The sequence below is a fragment of the Festucalex cinctus genome, chromosome 16 (genome assembly GCF_051991245.1).
Source record: "Festucalex cinctus isolate MCC-2025b chromosome 16, RoL_Fcin_1.0, whole genome shotgun sequence".
NCBI lineage: Eukaryota > Metazoa > Chordata > Actinopteri > Syngnathiformes > Syngnathidae > Festucalex > Festucalex cinctus.
In genome coordinates, this window is record NC_135426.1 from 1,865,238 (window position 1) to 1,889,083 (window position 23,846).

A 23,846-nucleotide genomic window follows, 5' to 3' on the forward strand; every position below is an offset into this window, starting at 1 on the left:
TAAGTGTCCTTTGAACTCCGCTGAAGCGGCAATGACATCGGGATGTCCGTCTCTGTGGCGACACATCCCACTGAGGTTCTTTCTCTCCTCCTTCCCCCGAAATGTGTCAGTCCAAGATGGCAGCCCCTGTGCCACCCTCCCCAGATCGTCCTCCGCCGCCCACCCGGACCCGGCGCCGGAGCGCTGCCGCAGCCTGAGCGACCTGTCGTCCCGCTCGCCGCCGCCTCCCGCGGCGCGGTGCCCGACCTCGCCTTTCGCTGTCGCCACCGCACCTGACATTTCCCCGTTGCGGCACGTGCTGACCCGGCGGATGAACATGAGCCCCCGCCACCGTCATCGCCGTCACCCGCGTAGCCAGCGTAGCCCCTCGCCCTTGTGCCGCTTCGTCCGTAAGTAGGTCACATGGCAACGCAGGCGGAAGAATGCGGTGGCGGCGCTCTTTTTTCACGTAGCATGCTAGCTCCTGATTCTCGTTGAGGCTGGTGAGCTCACAGCAAGAACAGGCAGAATTATTAGGGCCCGTCCGATATGTATTTTTGGCAGAAACAAACTACAAATTGCCAATTAATCTGCCGATTATTTAAAAATAGATATAATGCATAAAATTAACTATTTTTCAATGGGTGCCACTTACACACAAACTTTCGCTATTAAGATTCTCTGCTTTGAATGACAAGTCCATATCAAAACATTTCATGAAGTAGACAAAGTTATTGTGTAGATTTATGTGTCAATAATAAAAGCATTCTTACTTGTTTACAACTGCTGTAAAGCATTAACCTTATATATTTTTATCTTGTGTTATTTTTCCAAGTCTTGGGACTTACTAGGCTAACCTGAGACCTCGGGGATTGCGTTTCCTGCCATGTGGAAAAAAATGTGTGCTAAGACAAAAAAAAAAAAAAACTCCTTGGATGTTTGTATCCTTGAATTTTGAGACAATGACAAAATAAAAAAAATAAAAAATAAAAAAGTAAGGGAAATAAGAAAAGAAAAAAATAATAGCAACTGAAAAAACACTACTGGCTGTTCTTGTGCATTTTGGCCTCTTGGGGGCAGTGTGGTGCTGTGTATCCATAGTGTACACACTTAAATTGAGTACAGAAGAAAGTTGCGATCGAAGTCTATGAAAATAACTAGTTTTTCACCCATTGGGAAGAATTTGTGCCTTTGCGTCGTGTCATCTCATCTGTGGGTATGTGTTCCCACAACATTTGTGTGTGGATATTCGTTATTTGAAGGAAAAACACTCCCGAAATTGATGCTAACTTTTTGTTAGCATTTGCTAACTTGCTGTTAGCGCTCGGCTAGCGATGTTTTAAAAACGAAGCATGTATTGTTTTTAAATATACAGTGGATGTCATTCTTAACGTTGTGTATTTTGTTTTACAGTTAACTCCAACTGCGGTGCGTTTAGGGACAACAGAATAACCACAATAACATACACTACACACTTGCTAGTTGCTAATTCTACAAGCAAAATGGTGCATTCAGGGTACTTTCACAGAGTCGGAAACTCATAGCCGATGTTTGAGGGCCAATAATCGGCCGATTATAATCGGCGGCTGATAAATCGGTCGGGCCCTAAGTCAGATAGCCAATTTTTTTTCCAACCAAAAGTTTTATACACGAGTGAACCGCAGCAGCATTGTATGGAAAAAAAAAAGAAAAAAAAAAGAAATAGTCAAATAATGTGTGAGTAAATAGATACTAGATGTGATGCTTGCTCCTGCTTCCCGTTGAGGTGGTGTGACAGGAAGTGAGCTATCCTGCTGCTTCTCTCCTCTCCTGAATCGTTCCACAATCTTATCCCAACCTCAGTGGAACTTTTCTCTGATTGATAGCATGAATTGCTTCAGGGAGGGACCCCCGCCCCTTTCCTTCCTTCCTGGCTGCCATATTCCTCGGAGAACGGGGGGCACACCTGCATTGTGATTGTCCCACCACCCCAATTCCCCGCCAGTGCTCTGACTTTTTTCAACGAGCTTTACCCCCCCACCCACTGCCTTTGAAAACCCTTAAATCCAATTGTAGCCGTCACTGATGTTTTTCTTTTTGTTTTTTGTTATGTTTATCTTGAGTGTAAGGGGCTCCATGTTGCTTTTTGTCTCCCCGGCAGAGAAGCCGCTGTTCACGCGCGACCCCACGCAGCTGAAGGGCAGCTTCCTGTCCACAGCGCTGCAGAAAAGCAACATGGGCTTCGGCTTCACCATCATCGGCGGTGACGAGCCTGACGAGTTCCTGCAGGTCAAGAGCGTAATACCCGACGGGCCGGCCGCCGCCGACGCCAAGATGGCCACAGGTGGGAAATAGTCCTCATTAGGGCTGCACATTATATCAATATCGCGATATTGGCCCTTGCAATATGCATATCGCAAAGGCATACAATAAGTTTTATATGGAATTTTATGCTTTTATATGAATTTGACCAGTCAGATGCTAACTAAAATGTGCATCTTTAGGTACATGTTAAATATGGCAATAATATCTATCGCTATGTTCAGCAAGTATATCGCATATCGCATGTTTTTCCAATATCGTGCAGCCCTAGTCTTCATTTTGTCAGACATTTTCAAATTGAGCCTCGGTTTCAGTCACACTTGTTAGTTTTTACCACAGTTAGTCAACCTCATTCTGTTTTGATTCAGTCCATTTTTAGTTGACTATAAATCTCCCATTTTAGTCTTTATTTTAGTCCAAGAAAACATTTTTTTTTTCGTCTAGTTTTAGTCAACAAAAACTGTCCCAATTTTAGTCTAGTTAGGGTCAGGGACAGCCATTTTTACCCCTGTATGTATATATATATATTTTTTTGTCAGCAGTTTATATATATTGAACATTTCCCGATCTAAAACTATTTCACATAAACGTTTTTCATGTTTTTGATGAAAAACAACTTGACACACAATTACAGTGGCTACTATGACTCCATGCATCGAGCTAGTAAGTTAGCCAGCATTACTGAGCAGTCGCATTAACGTTATTGTTGGAACTCTTTAAGCAGTTGGATTAATGTTACATTATAATAACTATTATGTTTTGGTTTGTTTGTTTTTTTTAGCCTTTGACTGGGAATCCACCTGTACATGTTGCACTCGCTAGTTTTAAATTTGAAATGGGTTGTGTCAGTCTGTCACATGACAGTGTCACAGTGACAGATTAGTAGACGAGATTTTGCAAAATCACATTTTTCGTCTCATTTTTGTTCCTGAATTAATATGTCCATAGATTTTGTCAAGTGTTTCATCTCGTCTTAGTTGATGAAAACGCATACTGATTTAGTCCCACTTATTGTTTATGAATGAGGGGTTTAGTTTAGTCTAGTTTTAGTCCAGTGAAAAATGTGTGTGTTGACCAAATGATTTTTGTTTACTTTTTGTTGATGAAATTAACACTAATATAGACAAAAAAACAGACGACTCACTGTACTTCCTGTAAGTGGACTGTCCCAATATTTTTGCCACAGGTAGGAAGCAACCTGGGAGGATGATATATGCAGTAAAGTATTGGAACAGAATTCTATCTGTAGATGGACCGTTCCAATATTCTTGGCTAACATTATGTGGACAAAAATAATGGGCCGAAAATGTATGCTTTCTGTAGGTAAGCTTTTGCCCAAGTGTAATAAATAGATAGCCATGCACTGGTCCATTTCATCATGATTTTATCAGCTTCCTTATGTTTCCTCTCCGCCATAACTTTATGTAGTGCAGTCAGCCACCCCCCAACTTTTCAAGCCTAAAAAAAAACAAAAAACAAAAAAAAACATCCCGCCGTCCCCTGCAAACCCCCCTCCTTAATCGTAATCCCGCCTCCCCAGACGCGGCGTCCTACTTCTCGTAGCCCACATGAGCAAGCGCTCGTGCGGAGGTGTGAAATCTGCTCAGATTTGTTTCCTGACGGCGGCGCGATGACACGCGGAATCGCAGCCAGACGGCGAATGCAAATGCGAACACTGGGGGATTGCAAGAACAAGTGTACTTTTGACAGCCGACTGTCAGCCGAGTGGCTACATTTGCCTTCCCGCCCGTCACCTTCGCCCATGATGTCCCTGGCCGGCGTCAAACACATTTTTAACGGCCGCTTTTATGAGGCGCCGGCTTGTGCGTGTGCTCAAGGTCACCGAGCAAGCGCATGCTTTGTGTTTTAATCAATGTGGGAGGCAGATTGCCGTTTTTTTGTTGTTTTTTTTCTTCATAGACAGCAGCAGCATACTGGCTGATGATATTCAGCCGATGACAAATGGCACAACATTTGTCACCAAAATACAAAACTTGCGTCAAATTTGCCGATGAATCAGTCACCATTCAACTTTTTGTGTTGTTTCCCATGGAGGTGGAGCATATCGTTAGCTGTTTGTATTTTCATAATGCTACAAGGTGCCACAAGATGGCGGCACAGCCCTCCCTATCAAATACTGTGAGCCAATTATGCAACGTTTCAACTGTGTCGCTGCAATGAAATATGGAAATATATTTGACTTACATCTAGGTTTCCGCGCAAGTCGTGTTGAAATTAAGGCCTGAAATGGCATAAAAATGCATGAAATAAAATGTCAACAACAAGTTCAATACAGTCAAAATATTTTTGTTATACAATAAAATATTGTTCAAAGGAGTCACTAGAACACAATTTAGCAATAATAAATGTGATTAAAAAAAAAATGTATTTATTTGTGGGAACTGCCGACTTGTTGTAATTTACAATGAACAAAATTTCATGTTACAAATTGCAATGAAAAGCAAAATGTACTGTTCCTGTCACCAAATGACCTGCACACAAATCTATGACTCACTGTTTCACACTCTTTAACTGTTTAGTATTTCTTTTTAACCCTGAAATAACTTTATGATTGACTTAATATAAAATCACTGTATCAAAGAATTCAAAAATAGAAGCACATTTGTATTTGGTAACCATTAGGGATGTAACGGTAACGGCAATATTATGATATTGCGATGTTAAAAGTGCCTATATATATATATATATTATATATATATATATATATATATATATATATATATATATATATATATATATATATATATATATATATATATATATCGTTGTCATCATGTCACAATATTAAAAGCAGCACATCTGTTCAAAAAGTTAGGTTGATTTGCAGTTGTAGCACCCTCTGGTGGCTAGTTTTTTGTTTTTTGTTTTTTTTACAATATTTTTTTTTTCTTTTTTTTTTTTTCTTTAAGAGCTCAGAATTGTTCATTCGGTAGTCTTACCGATTCAACGTCTTATCATCATTGCTCTTTTTTTTTTTTTTTTTTTTTTGTGTGTGTGTGTGCGTGCGTTTGCGTGTGTGCGTTTGCGTGCGTGCGTGCGTGCGCGTGCGTGCGTGCGTGTGCGTGCAAATACGTATACATTTATACTCATTAATTCACCTAAAGCCTTATAAATATCCCATTACCCTTCGCCTTAACCAGGTACTTCAGAATCTTGCCAGGGTCGTGAAGTTTAAATGGTCAGGAGACCAGAGAAAAGGTCAGAAAAAAAATAAAGAGAAAAGAAAGATAAATCAAAGTGAAATCCAGCACCGACCAAACACTTCCTGCCTTCCCCATGATTACAAAATCAAAGTCTTACGCCAACCCCGGAAGCCTCTAAATTCCAGCAAATTTAGCGAGATCTCAAGAGACCAGAGGAAAAACTAAAGAGAGGAAGGAGGGAAGGATCGATAAGGCAGAGTGAGATCCATAGAAGCCAGTACATCCAATCCATCAAAGTGAAATCCAGCACCAACAAAACCCCTCCTGCGTGGTTACAAAACCAGAGTCTTATGCCAACCCCAGAAGCCTCAAACTTCCAATAAATTGAGATCTCAAGTGACCAGTGGAAAAACTAAAAAGAGGAAGGAGGGAAGGATAGATAAAGCAAAGTGAGATCCACAGACACCAGCACCCACTGATTCAAGGGGCTGTGGGAGGGAGAGGCTACTTCTGTTGAGTTTCAGTAGATGCTGGTGCGACGGATCTGGCATGCATAAGGACCACCACCAAAGAAAGAAAGCCGTCAACCGCGGTCCAGCAAAGCGAGCACCGCCCCCCCCCCCCCGAAATCCCCAGGCCGCGGCAGCACCAAGGCCACCCCCAAGCCACCCGAGCGGACACCGGTCGGCGAGCCGACCCAAACGCCCGGAACACCCCCGCCCCAGCCCCGGCCCACACCCCTGAGCCCAAGGCCGCAGAACGAGGCCCAGCGGGCCCCCACCGGTCCCCAGCCCCCACCCCCCCATGACCCCCCCGCACCCCACCCAAACCCGCCACCCACCACGACCCAGGCCCCACCACCCCCGGCCCCCAAACCCCCGAACACACCCCGACCCCCAACACCCATACCCCCACCCCCCCAAACAAGACGCCACCCCCCCCCCCCCCCGACGACCGCCAACCCCCCCGCGAACCCGGCCCCCCGCGAGCCCCCCCCACCCCCGGAAACCGGCACCGGGCAGCAGCGCAGAGAGGGAAAACGTGCCCACCCCACCTCCAGCCGTGCGAGAGTAGCACAGCGGCGGGAGGGGGGAAGCAGAGGAGGAAGCACCAGGGGAAAAGGCGGAGCACCAGAACACCGAGCCCGGTGGGGAGAGGCCCCGGTCGTCACGCCAGCGTACTAGTGACACCTAACCCTGTTACTGAGTCCGCCAGCTCGCCGACTGGCGAACTCTACCCTTACACCGTGAATGTGGCCCCACCCAGTGTATATACAAGTGTGTGCGTGTGGTGCATTAAAATTGGGAGCAGGTGAGTCGGAGCAGAGGGAAAAAATTTCCCCTACACCGACACACCCGCATCCCCCCCCCCCCCCAAAAAAAAAGGAGGGACAAAGTGGTGGGGCAGGGACACAGATGGGGGGGACCACAGCGCTGCCAGGCACTGCAGTCCATCCCCTCTGATGGCTCCCCGCCCCAACTCACCCTTCCCCTTGGACATGAAGTGCATTAAAATTGGAGGGGAGTTGAAGGGTGAAGACGGTGTTTCCACCCTTCCCCACCCCACCAAGAAATGTGTTGTGTGCCCTATGTGTATATTTACAAAGTGTATAGTGCAAAACTAGTGAAGTGAGTAAGAGGAGCGACCAGCGGGGCCTCACCCAACCCGGCAGGTGTAGGTGGCACGCCCGTCCCCAAGCACCCCCCACCCCCACCCGCCCCCCACCCCACCCATCTGGCACCACAATAGGACCGGCCTCCGGAGCCCGCCCGGGGCGCCAGGAGTTCTCCCGGAGTGGGGCAGGCCTCAAACCCCCGCCCGGCCCCCGGAGCCCGACGCCCGGGCCGGGGAGGGAGCCCCAGGCCCAGGGAGAGGGAGGGGGAGGGGGCGGGGGGCCGACAGGGAAGGGGGGAGGGGGAAGCGGGGGGAAGACGACAAGAAGGCGAAAGGGCGGCAGAACCACCCCCGCCCGACCACGGGGGACGGCGTCGAGAAAATTGACTAATTAGCATGCAGTAACACCAAGTGTTGATGCTTAGTGCCCACTAGAAATAAATCTTAAGGAGTTAGTGAGTATAGTGTCGTATAGTGTGGTGTGCTCGAGCCCACTAGCAGCAACTAGGTTCCTGACTATATAAAAATAAGACCAATCAGATACAAAATACCAAATACAGAAGCAGCGAAAACAGAAGTTGTAACGATGTGGTGGCTCTCGTTAACAGGCAGAATCTTGGCAGGATTAAGTTGCCAAATTAAGATTAAAATATTCTATGTACATAGACCATATTTGTTTAAATCTTGATACTTGATTTTTTATTTAAGGCAGAGATTTTTTCCATTGAGATATAATTTATTAGTAAGTTTAACCAGTGGTCGATATTGAGAGATTGTTTATTTTTCCAATTGACAAGGATTATTTTTTTAGCAATAGTAAGGGCTATAAATATAGATTGGGATTGTTTACATGGTAGCTCAGTTATTGTTAAGTCACCTAGTAAACACAATCTTGGAGATAAAGGAAGCCTACAGTTTAATATATCAGCGAGCTTTTCCAAGATTTTAGTCCAGAAATGCAGCACTGGAGTACATGACCATAAAGCATGAAGATAAGTATCGGCAGTGTTTTGTGAGCACTGGAGACAAATGTCGGAGTCAGAGAGTCCCATTTTTTTCATCATATATTGTGTAATATATGTTCTATGAAGTATCTTATATTGGATAAGTTGCAAATTTGTCTGTTTGGTCATTTTAAATACATTTTCACAGATTTGGGTCCAAAAGTCTGGTTCCGGAACTATAGACAAGTCTTTTTCCCATTTTAAAGTCGGTAAATACGTTTTATTTGTGTATAAAAATAACTTATATATTTTTGATATTTTCTTTATTGTTGTTGGAGAAAGCTTTATAATATCTTTAGCTAAGACAGGCAGTTGGAGCGTATCCTGAAGTGTTGGGATTTGTTTCTTACCATATTTTTAACTTGCAGATAATGTAAGAAATTTCCATTTTTTATTTCATATTTCTGGACCAAGTTTGTATACGATATAAACTTATTATCTGAGAAAAGATGATGAAGGTGTGTAATTCCTTTCTGCTCCCATAAGCTTAAATGGAACGACTGATTATTAAGTTGAAAGTCGGGGTTATGCCAAATGGGAGAGAGCCCACAGGGCGCCAATTGGGAGTTTGTAATTTCTAATGCCTTCCACCAGGCAGTCAGGGTGGCGGCTATCATTGGGTTTTTAAAACAATTATGTCGTTTTATTGATTTTGTAATAAAGAGTAAATCTAACAGTCTAAGATTATTACAATCCTTCTGCTCCAATTCCAACCAACAGTTAGTATCTCTGTTGGGTTGTGTCCATAGCACAAGATATTGTAGTTGATTAGCTATATAATAGTACATAAAGTTTGGTGCCTCTAAACCTCCTTTAGATTTACTTTCCTGAAGAGTAGATAGACTAATTTTAGCTTTTTTTTTATTCCAATAGAATTTTATGATAGCAGAGTCCAGCGATTGGAACCAGTTAGACGTAGGTTTAAATGGAATCATTGAAAATAAATAATTAATCTTTGGTAAAACTTTCATTTTTATAGTAGCTATCCGTCCTATTAAAGAGATCGGAAGATTATTCCAGCGCTCCAGATCACTACGGATACTGTCCAATAACGGTAAAAAATTTAAAGAAGTTAATTCAGTTAACTTTGGTGAAATTTTAACACCTAAGTATTTTAAATTACCTGTAGGAAAGGAGTAGTGTGGATCCTGACTTGTAGGATTCCATGAATTTTCTGTGATAGGTAATAATGTTGATTTTGTCCAGTTAATAGAGTAATCTGATAAGTGAGAGAATTTAGTTATTAAGTTAAATGCTTCCCCTAGCGAGATAGCAGGTTCTTCTAAATAGAGTAGTATATCATCGGCATACAGATTAATTTTATGTTCTATTGTCCCGGAGTGGATTCCTTGGATCCGTCTATCCTGACGTATAGCTAATGCAAGCGGCTCAATAAATATAGCAAATAATAAAGGAGACATTGGGCACCCTTGTCTTGTTCCCCTTTGTAGAGTAAAACTCTGTGATGTAATCCCATTGGTAGTAACTGTAGCTTTAGGAGAATCATATAATATTGAGACCCATTGAATGAATGACTCCCCGAAGCCGAATTTATTTAAGACAGCAAAGAGGAAGGACCAGTTAACTTTATCGAAGGCTTTTTCTGCATCCAGCGAAATAACAACTGCCTTTTTATCATACCGCTGTGACATACTAATCAAGTTAAAGAGCCTCCTAATATTATTAGTAGAATGACGACCTTTAATAAAACCTGTTTGATCGTTATGAATAATTGTCGAGATTACTGTCTCTAGTCGAGATGCCAAGGCCTTAGCGATAATTTTAATATCGGTATTAATTAGTGATATCGGTCGGTAACTTGACGGGAGGGTGGGGTCTTTTTCTGGCTTTAATAAAAGTTTAATTGCTGCTATATTCATATCTTGACGTATATCACCCTTACTTTTAATTTCAGTTACTACTCTTAGAAATAATGGAGCAAACATTAACCAGAAATGTTTAAAAAATATAGCCGGATAGCCGTCTGGACCAGGTGCTCTGCCATTAGGCATACTGTCTAAAGCACGATACAACTCATCTATAGTAAGCGGGGCATCTAGAATATCTTTATGTTCAATAGATAACTGAGGTATATTTAAGCTATTTAGGAATACCTCAATATGTTCAGGGTTAGGTCTATTAATTTCTGAGTATAGATTTCGATAATAGTTATAAAAAATATGGTTAATTTCTTTTGGTGATTGTGTGCATTCACCATTTATGTCTTTAATAGCCGTTATAAGAGATTTTTCCCGATTCCGTTGAAGTTGATTTGCCAGGAATTTACCTGATTTATTATTATGTTCAAAATTATTATATCTCAACTGTTGTATTATAAACTCTGTCTTTTTAGATAACATGTTATCTAACTGTATTTTTATATTCTGTAGTTCTATCCATATTTGATTATTTTGGTTTAATGCATATTCATCCGTTAGTTGTTTAATTTTATCTTCCAGGTATTTTTCTAATTTTTGATCCTGTTTCTTTTTATAAGTTGAATATGATATAATTTTCCCTCTAATTACCGCTTTTCCTGCTTCCCAGAGAAGAGATGGAGATATATTTGGAGAGTCATTTATTTCCAAAAAATCTGCCCACTCCCTTCTAATAATTTTATCAAACTCTACGTCTTTCAGTAATGAGATGTTAAAACGCCATATCGGGGGAAGTTTAAAGGTAGAGTCAATTTGTAGAGTGAGAGAGACTGGTGCATGATCACTTATAATTATAGAATGTATTTTTATAGCAGTTTTATCAACAATAGAATTATTTGTAAGGAAAAAATAAATTCTTGAGAATGATCGGTGCACCGCAGAGAAGAAAGTAAATTCCTTCTTAGTTGGGTTTTGAAGTCTCCAGCCATCGCTGAGGCCAAAATCCTCCATATATTCATCTATTACTTTAGCGGATCGTAATCGCCTTGTATATATCGTATTATTAGAACGATCTATTAACGGGTTTAAGACCGTGTTAAAATCACCTCCAATAATAATAGTAGAATTTGTTGCTAAATCGAGTAACCGATAGAAAAATTCATGGAAAAAATCCGGGTCATCATTATTTGGGGCATATAAATTACCAATTGTATATACTTTATTAAATATAGTTACCTGGATAATAATATATCGGCCCTCTAAATCTGTTACTATATTATTTAGAGTAAAGAATAAATTCTTATGTATAAGTATAGAGACACCTCTTTGTCTACTATTATAGGAGGCAGAGTAAACTTGACTAAAATTTTTATCTATAAATAATTTTTCTTCTGATTTTTGTAAGTGGGTTTCTTGTAGGAGACAAATATCTGCCTTAAATTTTGAGAGATGGTCTAAAATTTTTATTCTTTTTGCCTGGGAGCGAGCGCCACACACATTCCAGGAGACCAGAACTAATTTCTGCATACGAGCAATATAGACTCAGTCTTATGTATACATCTATATAAGCTGCTTATTAATATTAACATATTGTAGGATAGCAAAAGAGTAATTAGGCAATTTATATAATTTATATAAAGAGAGAGATAGCAAGTAGATAAGTATAATAGTGAAGAAACGAGGGGGGAAGTGAGTGTGAAGGAAATCTGTGGGGGATTCAACATAACAATACACCAGTAAATAGTGACCTAAGCGAGATTGTTATTTTTATTATTATTATTTTTATTTTTTTAAGAATATATTTTTATATTATTATTATTATTATTATCAATATCATTATTATTATAGCCTATACATGATATAAATTCATATTCTCAGTTTCGTAACCCATTATCCATACATATACATACATATACATATATATACATATATACGCATATACATACACATACATATACATACGTCAAATAATCACACAATACTCGGCTCTACCAATTATCAGTTAGAACAGCCAAGGGGTCGAGGTTGGGTTTCGGAATAGCTGGCCGTCGATATATAATTTATCAACGACCATCGAAGTCCGTTCACCCTCCTGTCTATTTTGTTTCATTATCGGAAACAGTACTTTTCGCCGCTCGTTTATCTCTCTTGGGAATTGATCATTCATCCCGAAAGATGTCCCTTTGAGCTCCCGTCCTTTACTTTTTACCAATTCTTTATGTTTAAAATGTTCGAACTTAGCAATAATAGGACGGGGCTTATTGCCCTTACGAGCTCCGAGCCGGTGTACACGGTGAAAAGAGATATTATTTACCGTCTCCTGAGGGATCTTTAGCGATAATGTCATAAATTTTTTTATCTCGCCCTCTGGATTATCTGGGGTATTTTCGGATATACCTGAAAATATTAGATTTTCCCGCATACTACGGGATTGAACATCTAAGACCGTTTCCTTTAGCATTTTATTTTCCTTTTTAATCGTCTCCAACTCGGCTGTGACAGCGACGAGAGAGGAGCGTAGCTCGGAATTATCTCGTTGGAGATCGCTTACCTGTTGGCTAACGAATTCCAAACTTGCCTTTAATTCTTTGACGTCCTCGCGGATAAGACAGAGGACGTCAAGTTTTTTATTTATGGAATCCAGCATACTCACCGATACGTCGGCGGTTACTAAATCGTCCGTGTCTGTTGACGAGTCATTTTTCCTTTTTTTCGAAGGATTATCACGACTAGCCGCCAGATCATCCATCGCGCAGCTATAAAAATAATCGTCAATAAAGCGTTCGAGGTCGTCCACACTGGATAATATTTCCGATCTTTCTTAGAAAAGAAAAAAATCGAATTTATCTAATCATTAAATTCGGGTTTAATTAGAAATATAAAGCTAATTCTATTTTAGCAGCAGGACGCCGCCATGTTAGATTTTCCCAGTCTCGCTACCGGTCTCGCGATAGTCACAGCATCTCGCGATAGTGCGAGAATTACTCTTTTCTGCGAGAATTACTCTTTTTTTTTTTTTTTTTTTTTTTTTTTTTTTTATTTTATTTTATTTTTTTTATTATTTTTTATTTTTTTGTATCGCCAACCTCCCCACAATGTGGCGATAATGATCGTATCGTGACATTCCTATCGTGATCATCTCGTTTCGTGATGTTAGGATATCGCTACATCCCTTAGTAACCATGTTTGTCCACTTTATGGTAATTAACAAGAGAATCAAAAAGTACAACAGGTATAAAATATGCAATTCATTTCCGATTGATCACGAGATAAAGGTGCACCATGCAAGATTAGACCTAAATTTGAGTGTTAAAATAACCATATTTTTCACCCACACATGTTTTAAGAATTGTATAATGGACAGAAAGGCACGACTGTGGCACGATGACTGTTGCCCCTATTTTTCTGTAAAAGGAAAAAATGTTGGAGGATTCGGGCCGGAAACTTTTTGTAGAGCTCAGAATTGTTCATTTAGTAGTCTTGTCGATTCAACGTCTTATCATCATTGCTCTCTCTTTTTTCTTTTTCTTTTTGACGTGTATGTGCGTGTATGTGTGTGCGTGCGCGTGCGTGCAAATACTGTTTTTATGACTACTACTACTACTACGACTACTACTACTACTATTATTACGAGTAATTAATAGGTAATTACTTTGTAATCTTCACAGTTTCTTTGTTTCCTTCATTAGCCGATTAGCATTCGGCTTAGCATTCAGCTATTAGCATTCAGCTTTCAGCATTCCCAACCAATTTCTCCAGAAATTGCTTAGTCTAGTTACTACTGCTGTTTCAACTACTACTACTACTACTACTACTACTACTACTAGTAATTAATAGTTAATAACTTTGGAATTTTCAGAGTTTACCTTTCTATTTCCTTCATTAGCATTCAGCTATTAGCACTCAGCTTAGCATTCAGCTATTAGCATTCAGCTTTCAGCATTCCCACGCAATTTCTCCAGAAATTGCACTTAGTCTAGTTGTGGGAATACTGAAAGCATTCCCACATATGTTGTTTCTAACCTTTATTATTATTATACTTATTAGGGGTGTGAATTGCCTAGTACCTGACGATTCGATTTGTATCACGATTCACAGGTCACGATTCGATTCGATACCGATTAATCCCGATACGAATTTATAAGTCGATTGTTGCGATTTTTTTCCATTCAAATTTAGAAAATACTAATCAGTAAGCTTGTAGAGTGTAAGATTTATATGAAAATGTATTATTTATTTATCTGAAATTTCAGTCTTATAGAGGTTGTAATCTGTTTCATGTTTGAACAGCATTAAAATAAAATATTAAGGCTTAATGTTCCGTTCATATAACATTCTTCCATGCTCAAGGTGTGAATCCTAACCCGAAGTCAGACGTTTTGTTGAATATTTTTCCATTCATCCACCCATCTTCTTCCGCTTATCCTGGGTCGGGTCGCGGGGGCAGCAGCTTCAGGAGGGAAACCCAGACTTCCCTCTCCCCAGCCACTTCAACCAGCTCCTCCGGTGGGATCCCGAGGCGTTCCCAGGCCAACCAAGAGACATAGTCTCTCCAGCGTGTCCTGGGTCGTCCCCGCGGCCTCCCGCCAGTGGGACATGCCCGGAACACCTCCCCAGGGAGGCGTCCAGGAGGCATCCAAACCAGATGCCCGAGCCACCTCAGCTGGCTCCTCTCAACGCGGAGGAGCAGCGGCTCGACTCCGAGTCCCTCCCGGATGACCGAGCTTCTCACCCTATCTCTAAGGGAGAGCCCGGACACCCTGCGGAGGAAACTCATTTCGGCCGATTGTATCCGGGATCTCGTTCTTTCGGTCACGACCCACAGCTCGTGACCAAAGGTGAGGGTTGGAACGTAGATCGACCGGTAAATCGAGAGCTTTGCCTTTTGGCTCAGCTCTTTCTTTACCACGACGGACCGATACAGAGTCCGCATCACTGCAGACGCTGCACCGATCCGCCTGTCGATCTCCCGCTCCATCCTACCCTCACTCGTGAACAATACCCCAAGATACTTGAACTCCTCCACTTGGGGCAGGATCTCATCCCCGACCTGAAGACGACACTCCACCCTTTTCCGACTGAGGACCATGGTCTCGGATTTGGAGGTGCTGATCCTCATCCCAGCCGCTTCACACTCGGCTGCGAACCGCTCCAGTGAGAGCTGAAGGCCCCGGCCTGATGAAGCCAACAGCACCACATCATCTGCAAAGAGCAGCGATGCAATGCTGAGGCCACCAAACCGGAACCCCTCCACGCCTCGGCTGCGCCTAGAAATTCTGTCCATAAAAGTTATGAACAGAATCGGTGACAAAGGGCAACCTTGGCGGAGTCCAACCCTCACCGGAAACGAATCCGACTTACTGCCGGCAATGCGGACCAAACTCTGGCAACGGTCGTACAGGGACCGAACAGCCCGTATCAAGGGGCCCGGCACCCCGTACTCCCGAAGCACCCCCCACAGAACTCCCCGAGGGACACGGTCGAACGCCTTCTCCAAATCCACAAAACACATGTGGACTGGTTGAGCGAACTCCCACGCACCCTCGAGGATCCTGTGGAGGGTGTAGAGCTGGTCCACTGTTCCACGGCCAGGACGAAAACCACACTGCTCCTCCTGAATCCGAGATTCGACCCCCCGACGGACCCTCCTCTCCAGCACCCCTGAATAGACCTTACCAGGGAGGCTGAGGAGTGTGATCCCTCTGTAGTTGGAACACACCCTCCGGTCCCCCTTCTTAAAAAGGGGGACCACCACCCCGGTCTGCCAATCCAGAGGCACTGTCCCCGATGTCCACGCGATGTTGTAGAGACGTGTCAACCATGACAGCCCCACAACATCCAGAGTCTTTAGGAACTCCGGGCGGATCTCATCCACCCCCGGGGCCCTGCCACCGAGGAGCTTTCCAACCACCTCAGTGACTTCGACCCCAGAGATAGGAGAGCCCACCCCAGAGTCCCCAGACTCTGCTTCCTCAAAAGGAGACGTGTTGGTGGAATTGAGGAGGTCTTCGAAGTATTCCCCCCACCGCTTCACGACGTCCCGAGTCGAGGTCAGCAGCACCCCATCGCCACTATACACAGTGTTAATGGTGCACTGCTTTCCTCTCCTGAGACGCCGGATGGTGGACCAGAATTTCCTCGAAGCCGTCCGGAAGTCGTTTTCCATGGCCTCACCGAACTCCTCCCATGTCCGAGTTTTTGCCTCAGCAACCGCCGAAGCCGCGTTCCGTTTGGCCATCCGGTACCTGTCAGCTGCCTCCGGAGTCCGACAGGCCAAAAAGGCCCGATAGGACTCCTTCTTCAGCTTGACGGCATTCCTTACCGCTGGTGTCCACCAGCGGGTTTGAAGATTTCCGCCACGACAGGCACCGACCACCTTACGGCCACAGCTCCGATCGGCCGCCTCAACAATGGAGGCGCGGAACATGGCCCATTCGGACTCAATGTCCCCCGCCTTCCCCGAGACAAGGGAGAAGCTCTGCCAGAGGTGGGCATTGAAACTCTTTCTGACAGGGGATTCCGCCAGACGTTTCCAGCAAACCCTCACAATACGTTTGGGTCTGCCAGGTCGGACTGGCATCTTCCCCCACCATCGGAGCCAACACACCACCAGGTGGTGATCAGTTGACAGCTCCGCCCCTCTCTTCACCCAAGTGTCCAGAACATGCGGCCGCAAATCCGATGACACGACTACAAAGTCGATCATCGAACTGCGGCCTATTTTTCCATTAAAAATGGAAGTTTAAAAATCGATTCACACACACACACACACAAAAAAAAAAGGTAATGATGATAAGACGTTGAATCGGTAAGACTACCGAATGAACAATTCTGAGCTCTTATAAAAAAAAAATAAAAAAAAAATCGATTTTTTTTAATTTAATCGATTCGAGAATCGCGCGATGTAGTATCGCGATATATCGCCGAATCGATTTTTTTTTTAACACCCCTAATACTTATTGTGGGATGCTGAATGCTACTCCTAAATAATACTTCCGATTTACACCGTTCAAATTTCAACTTGCTGACAAAATTCACGCCTTTCTGGGTATTTATCATTTGACTTCATATTACTTACAGTACTCGCATAATTTAATGTTAAAGATCTACTTTTCCCCATTCAGTTTTAATGGAACTGACACTGAATTTTTTCCACGCCCACTTCCATACATACAACAGACCATCTTGACTGGCTTTCTGATACTGCTCAGTGGCGCAGTTGGGAGGGTGCATGTACATTAAGCAGGAGGTCGCAGGTTCAAAGCCCACTGCCGACTGTACATTGCACATATGTCCGTGGCAATTACATAAACGGATATTAAGTATACCAACTGACTATCATACCAGGAAATGCGTTATACTAACATGATCAAACACATGTGTCCCAAATTAGCGCTGATGGCTTTCATCAGGTGACACTTTAAAATACAAATACGCCAATTCACTCTGATGCTCACAGGTCAGGTTAGCTGACGGGGTTAAGCGCTTGAGCCAGTTGCATAGCAAACACACCCCTACGTGTGGTTCACCGGTTCAAATCCCCGATGGAGCAACTTTTTTTTTTTTTTTCCCAGTTTCGTCATAATACAACAAGTTAACATCTATTTCGTTTGACAAACTATTTCTTCAAAATTAATCCATATTGCATAATGCATTCTATAATTTCATTGAAGTGATTGAACACGTGACCCCCATTATTCAGCATCATATGTCACTTTTCAATATAGATACACTGTAAGACATACTTCTTTTCTTTTTTAGTTAAAGCTAAAACTTTCGTCTTTTAATTTATAATTCATCAATAATTTCTCATTTGTAATTTACAACCAATTTCTTTATTCATTTAACATACATTTTATTGCATGTTCAGACACATTCGCTGCTTCCATTTCACAACACTTCAATGATGCCACCAAGTCTTCTGTGGGTCAGTGGATAGATTGGCAGGGCAGTAGCTCATTGAACAGTAAACAGGAGGTGAGGGTTCGATACCAGTCTCAGACTGTTTGAATTTAAACTTCAGTCTTTTCATTTATAATTCATTCATAATTTCTCATATGTAATTTACAACCAATGTAATGTAATGTAGTCTACAAGTTACTAAATAATTACGAGTAATACTACTACTAGTAATACTGTTTCGACTACTGCTAATACTACTACTACTACTACTAGTACTACTACTACTATTACTAGTAATTAATAGTTAATTACGATGTAATTTTCACGGAATTTTTTCTTATTTCCTTCATTAGCATTCTGCTATTAGCAGTCAGCTCAGCATTCAGCTATTAGCATTCGGCTTTCAGCATCCCACGCAATTTCTTCAGAAATTGCTTAGTCTAGTTGTGGGATGCTGAAACATATGTTGTTTCTAACCTTTATTATTGTGGGATGCAACTACTCCTACATTATACTTCCGATTTACACCGTTCAAATTTCAACTTGCTGACAAAATTCACGCCTTTCGGGCTATTTATCGTTTGACTTCATATTACTTACAGTACTCGCATAATTTAATGTTAAAAATCTACTTTTCCCCATTCAGTTTTAATGGGACTGACACTGAATTTTTTCTAAGTCCCATTTTCCACGCCCACTTCCATACATACAACAGACCATCTTGACTTGCTTTCAGATATTGCTTCGTGGCGCAGTTGGGAGAGTGCATGTACAGTAAGCAGGAGGTCGCAGGTTCAAAGCCCACCGCCGACTGTACATTGCACATATGTCTGTGGCAATTACATAAACAGATATTAAGTATACCAACTGACTATCACACCAGGAAATGCGTTATACTGACATGATCAAACACGTGTCCCAAATCAGCGCTGATGACTTTCACAACACTTCAGTTATGCCACCAAGTCTTCTGTGGGTCAGTGGATATATTGGCAGTGCAGTAGCTCTTTGAACAGTAAACAGGAGGTGAGGGTTCAAATTCAATCTCAGACTGGTTGAATTTAAACTTCAGTCTTTTCATTTATAATTCATTCATAATTTATCATATGTAATTTACAGCCAATGTATCTTTCTTTATTAATTTAACATACGTTTTATTTAATGCATTCTGGTTCAGCAAGACATCTCTCAATTACATTTCACACTTCAATGATAACAATAGCATTCTGCTATTAGCAGTCAGCTTAGCATTCAGCTATTAGCATTCGGCTTTCAGCATCCCACGCAATTTCTTCAGAAATTGCTTAGTCTAGTTATTATAGCATTTTATTCTCAACACTTTTTGCAATCAAACTACTCCTACATTATACTTCCGATTTACACCGTTCAAATTTCAACTTGCTGACAAAATTCACGCCTTTCGGGCTATTTATCGTTTGACTTCATATTACTTACAGTACTCGCATAATTTAATGTTAAAGATCCACTTTTCCCCATTCAGTTTTAATGGGACTGACACTGAATTTTTTCTAAGTCCCATTTTCCACGCCCACTTCCATACATACAACAGACCATCTTGACTTGCTTTCAGATATTGCTTCGTGGCGCAGTTGGGAGAGTGCATGTACAGTAAGCAGGAGGTCGCAGGTTCAAAGCCCACCGCCGACTGTACATTGCACATATGTCTGTGGCAATTACATAAACAGATATTAAGTATACCAACTGACTATCACACCAGGAAATGCGTTATACTGACATGATCAAACACGTGTCCCAAATCAGCGCTGATGACTTTCACAACACTTCAGTTATGCCACCAAGTCTTCTGTGGGTCAGTGGATATATTGGCAGTGCAGTAGCTCTTTGAACAGTAAACAGGAGGTGAGGGTTCAAATTCAATCTCAGACTGGTTGAATTTAAACTTCAGTCTTTTCATTTATAATTCATTCATAATTTATCATATGTAATTTACAGCCAATGTATCTTTCTTTATTAATTTAACATACGTTTTATTTAATGCATTCTGGTTCAGCAAGACATCTCTCAATTACATTTCACACTTCAATGATAACAATAGCATTCTGCTATTAGCAGTCAGCTTAGCATTCAGCTATTAGCATTCGGCTTTCAGCATCCCACGCAATTTCTTCAGAAATTGCTTAGTCTAGTTATTATAGCATTTTATTCTCAACACTTTTTGCAATCAAACTACTCCTACATTATACTTCCGATTTACACCGTTCAAATTTCAACTTGCTGACAAAATTCACGCCTTTCGGGCTATTTATCGTTTGACTTCATATTACTTACAGTACTCGCATAATTTAATGTTAAAGATCCACTTTTCCCCATTCAGTTTTAATGGGACTGACACTGAATTTTTTCTAAGTCCCATTTTCCACGCCCACTTCCATACATACAACAGACCATCTTGACTTGCTTTCAGATATTGCTTCGTGGCGCAGTTGGGAGAGTGCATGTACAGTAAGCAGGAGGTCGCAGGTTCAAAGCCCACCGCCGACTGTACATTGCACATATGTCTGTGGCAATTACATAAACAGATATTAAGTATACCAACTGACTATCACACCAGGAAATGCGTTATACTGACATGATCAAACACGTGTCCCAAATCAGCGCTGATGACTTTCACAACACTTCAGTTATGCCACCAAGTCTTCTGTGGGTCAGTGGATATATTGGCAGTGCAATAGCTCATTGAACAGTAAACAGGAGGTGAGGGTTCAAATTCAATCTCAGACTGGTTGAATTTAAACTTCAGTCTTTTCATTTATAATTCATTCATAATTTCTCATATGTAATTTACAGCCAATGTATCTTTCTTTATTAATTTAACATACGTTTTATTTAATGCATTCTGGTTCAGCAAGACATCTCTCAATTACATTTCACACTTCAATGATAACAATAGCATTCTGCTATTAGCAGTCAGCTTAGCATTCAGCTATTAGCATTCGGCTTTCAGCATCCCACGCAATTTCTTCAGAAATTGCTTAGTCTAGTTATTATAGCATTTTATTCTCAACACTTTTTGCAATCAAACTACTCCTACATTATACTTCCGATTTACACCGTTCAAATTTCAACTTGCTGACAAAATTCACGCCTTTCGGGCTATTTATCGTTTGACTTCATATTACTTACAGTACTCGCATAATTTAATGTTAAAGATCCACTTTTCCCCATTCAGTTTTAATGGGACTGACACTGAATTTTTTCTAAGTCCCATTTTCCACGCCCACTTCCATACATACAACAGACCATCTTGACTTGCTTTCAGATATTGCTTCGTGGCGCAGTTGGGAGAGTGCATGTACAGTGAGCAGGAGGTCGCAGGTTCAAAGCCCACCGCCGACTGTACATTGCACATATGTCTGTGGCAATTACATAAACAGATATTAAGTATACCAACTGACTATCACACCAGGAAATGCGTTATACTGACATGATCAAACACATATGTGTCCCAAATCAGCGCTGATGACTTTCAGCGTCAGGTGGCACTTTGAACTACAAATACGCCAATTCGCTCTGCTGCTCACAGGTCGGGTGGCTCACTGGCTTAAGCGCTTGCATAGCAAAGACAGCCCTACGAATGGTTCGCTGGTTCAAACCTCGGATGGAGCAACTTTTGGACATGGACATACTTCTTTTTTTTTTTTAGTTAAAACTAAAACTTTCTTCTTTTCATTTATAATTCAACCATAATTTCTCATTTGTAATTTACAACCAATTTATCTTTCTTTATTTAACATACATTTTATTGCATGTTCAGACACATTCGCTGCTTCCATTTCACAACACTTCAGTTATGCCACCAAGTCTTCTGTGGGTCAGTGGATATATTGGCAGTGCAGTAGCTCATTGAACAGTAAACAGGAGGTGAGGGTTCAAATTCAATCTCAGACTGGTTGAATTTAAACTTCAGTCTTTTCATTTATAATTCATTCATATGATCAAACACATGTGTCCCAAATTAACTGATGGCTTTCAGCGTCAGGTGACACTTTAAATTACAAATACGCCAATTCGCTCTGTTACTCACAGGTCTGGTTAGCTCATGGGGTTAAGCGCTTGAGCCAGTTGCATAGCAAAGATAGCCCTACGTGTGGTTCACCGGTTCAAATCCCCGATGGAGCAACATTTTTTTTTTTTTTTTCTGACTCTTCATTAGCATTTTGCTATGAGCAGTCAGCTTAGCATTCAGCTATTAGCATTCGGCTTTCAGCATCCCACGCAATTTCTTCAGAAATTGCTTAGTCTAGTTATACTTATTATTATTATAGCATTTTATTCTCAACACTTTTTGCAATAAAACTACTCCTAAATAATACTTCCGATTTACACCGTTCAAATTTCAACTTGCTGACAATATTCACGCCTTTCGGGGTATTTATCGTTTGACTTCATATTACTTACAGTACTCGCATAATTTAATGTTAAAGATCAACTTTTCCCCATTCAGTTTTAATGGGACTGACACTGAATTTTTTCTGTCCCATTTTCCACGCCCACTTCCATACATAGAACAGACCATCTTGACTGGCTTTCTGATACTGCTCAGTGGCACAGTTGGGAGAGTGCATGTACAGTAAGCAGGAGGTCGCAGGTTCAAAGCCCACTGCCGACTGTACATTGCACATATGTCCGTGGCAATTACATAAACGGATATTAAGTATACCAACTGATTATCATACCAGGAAATGCGTTATACTGACATGATCAAACACGTGTCCCAAATTAGCGCTGATGGCTTTCATCAGGTGACACTTTAAAATACAAATACGCCAATTCGCTCTGATGCTCACAGGTCAGGTTAGCTCACGGGGTTAAGCACTTGAGACAGTTACATAGCAACGACAGCCCTATGTGTGGTTCACCAGTTCAAATCCCCGATGGAGCAACTTTTTTTTTTTTTCTCAGTTTCGTCATAATACAAGTTAACATCTATTTCGTTAAATGTCATTTGACAAACTATTTCTTCAAAATTAATCCATATTGCATAATGCATTCTATAATTTCATTTAAGTGATTGAACACGTGGCCCCCATTATTCAGCATCATATGTCACTTTTCAATAAAGATACACTGTAAGACATACTTCTTTTTTTTTTTTAGTTAAAGCTAAAACCTTTGTCTTTTCATTTATAATTCATCCATAATTTCTCATTTGTAATTTACAACCAATTTATCTTTCTTTATTCATTTAACATACTTTTTTTTTTATGCATTCGTTCAATGACACATTCGCTGCTTCCATTTCACAACACTTCAATGATGCCACCAAGTCTTCTGTGGGTAAGTGGATAGATTGGCAGTGCAGTAGCTCATTGAACAGTAAACAGGAGGTGAGGGTTCGATACCAGTCTCAGACTGGTTGAATTTAAACTTCAGTCTTTTCATTCATAATTTCTCATATATAATTTACAACCAATGTAATGTAATGTAGTCTACAAGTTACTAAATAATTACGAGTAATTATTTAGTAACTTGTCGACTACAAGTTACTAAATAATTACGAGTAATTATTTAGTAACTTGTCGACTACAAGTTACTAAATAATTACGAGTAATACTACTACAAGTAATACTGTTTCTACTACTGCTAATACTACTACTACTACTACTACTACTACTACTAGTACTACTACTACTACTATTACTAGTAATTAATAGTTAATTACGATATAATTTTCACGGAATTTCTTATTTCCTTCATTAGCATTCTGCTATTAGCAGTCAGCTTAGCATTCAGCTATTAGCATTCGGCTTTCAGCATCCCACGCAATTTCTTCAGAAATTGCTTAGTCTAGTTATTATAGCATTTTATTCTCCTCACTTTTTTGCCGTCAAACTACTCCCACATAATACTTCCGATTTACACTGTTAAAATTTCAACTTACTGAGAAAATTCACGCCTTTCAGGGTATATATCGTCTAACTCCATATTACTTACAGTACTCGCATAATTTAATGTTAAATATG

General features: G+C 41.2%; 1 protein-coding gene across 1 annotated transcript in view; it reads left to right on the plus strand.

Moving 5' to 3' along the window:
- The window catches only part of magi2a (membrane associated guanylate kinase, WW and PDZ domain containing 2a), a 550,070-nt gene that overhangs the window by 489,258 nt on the left and 36,966 nt on the right, over nt 1-23,846 (plus strand). Inside the window, 2 exon segments of the mRNA XM_077498878.1 lie at nt 111-389; nt 2,120-2,302. Of these exon segments, the coding sequence (XP_077355004.1) occupies nt 111-389; nt 2,120-2,302 (462 nt within the window).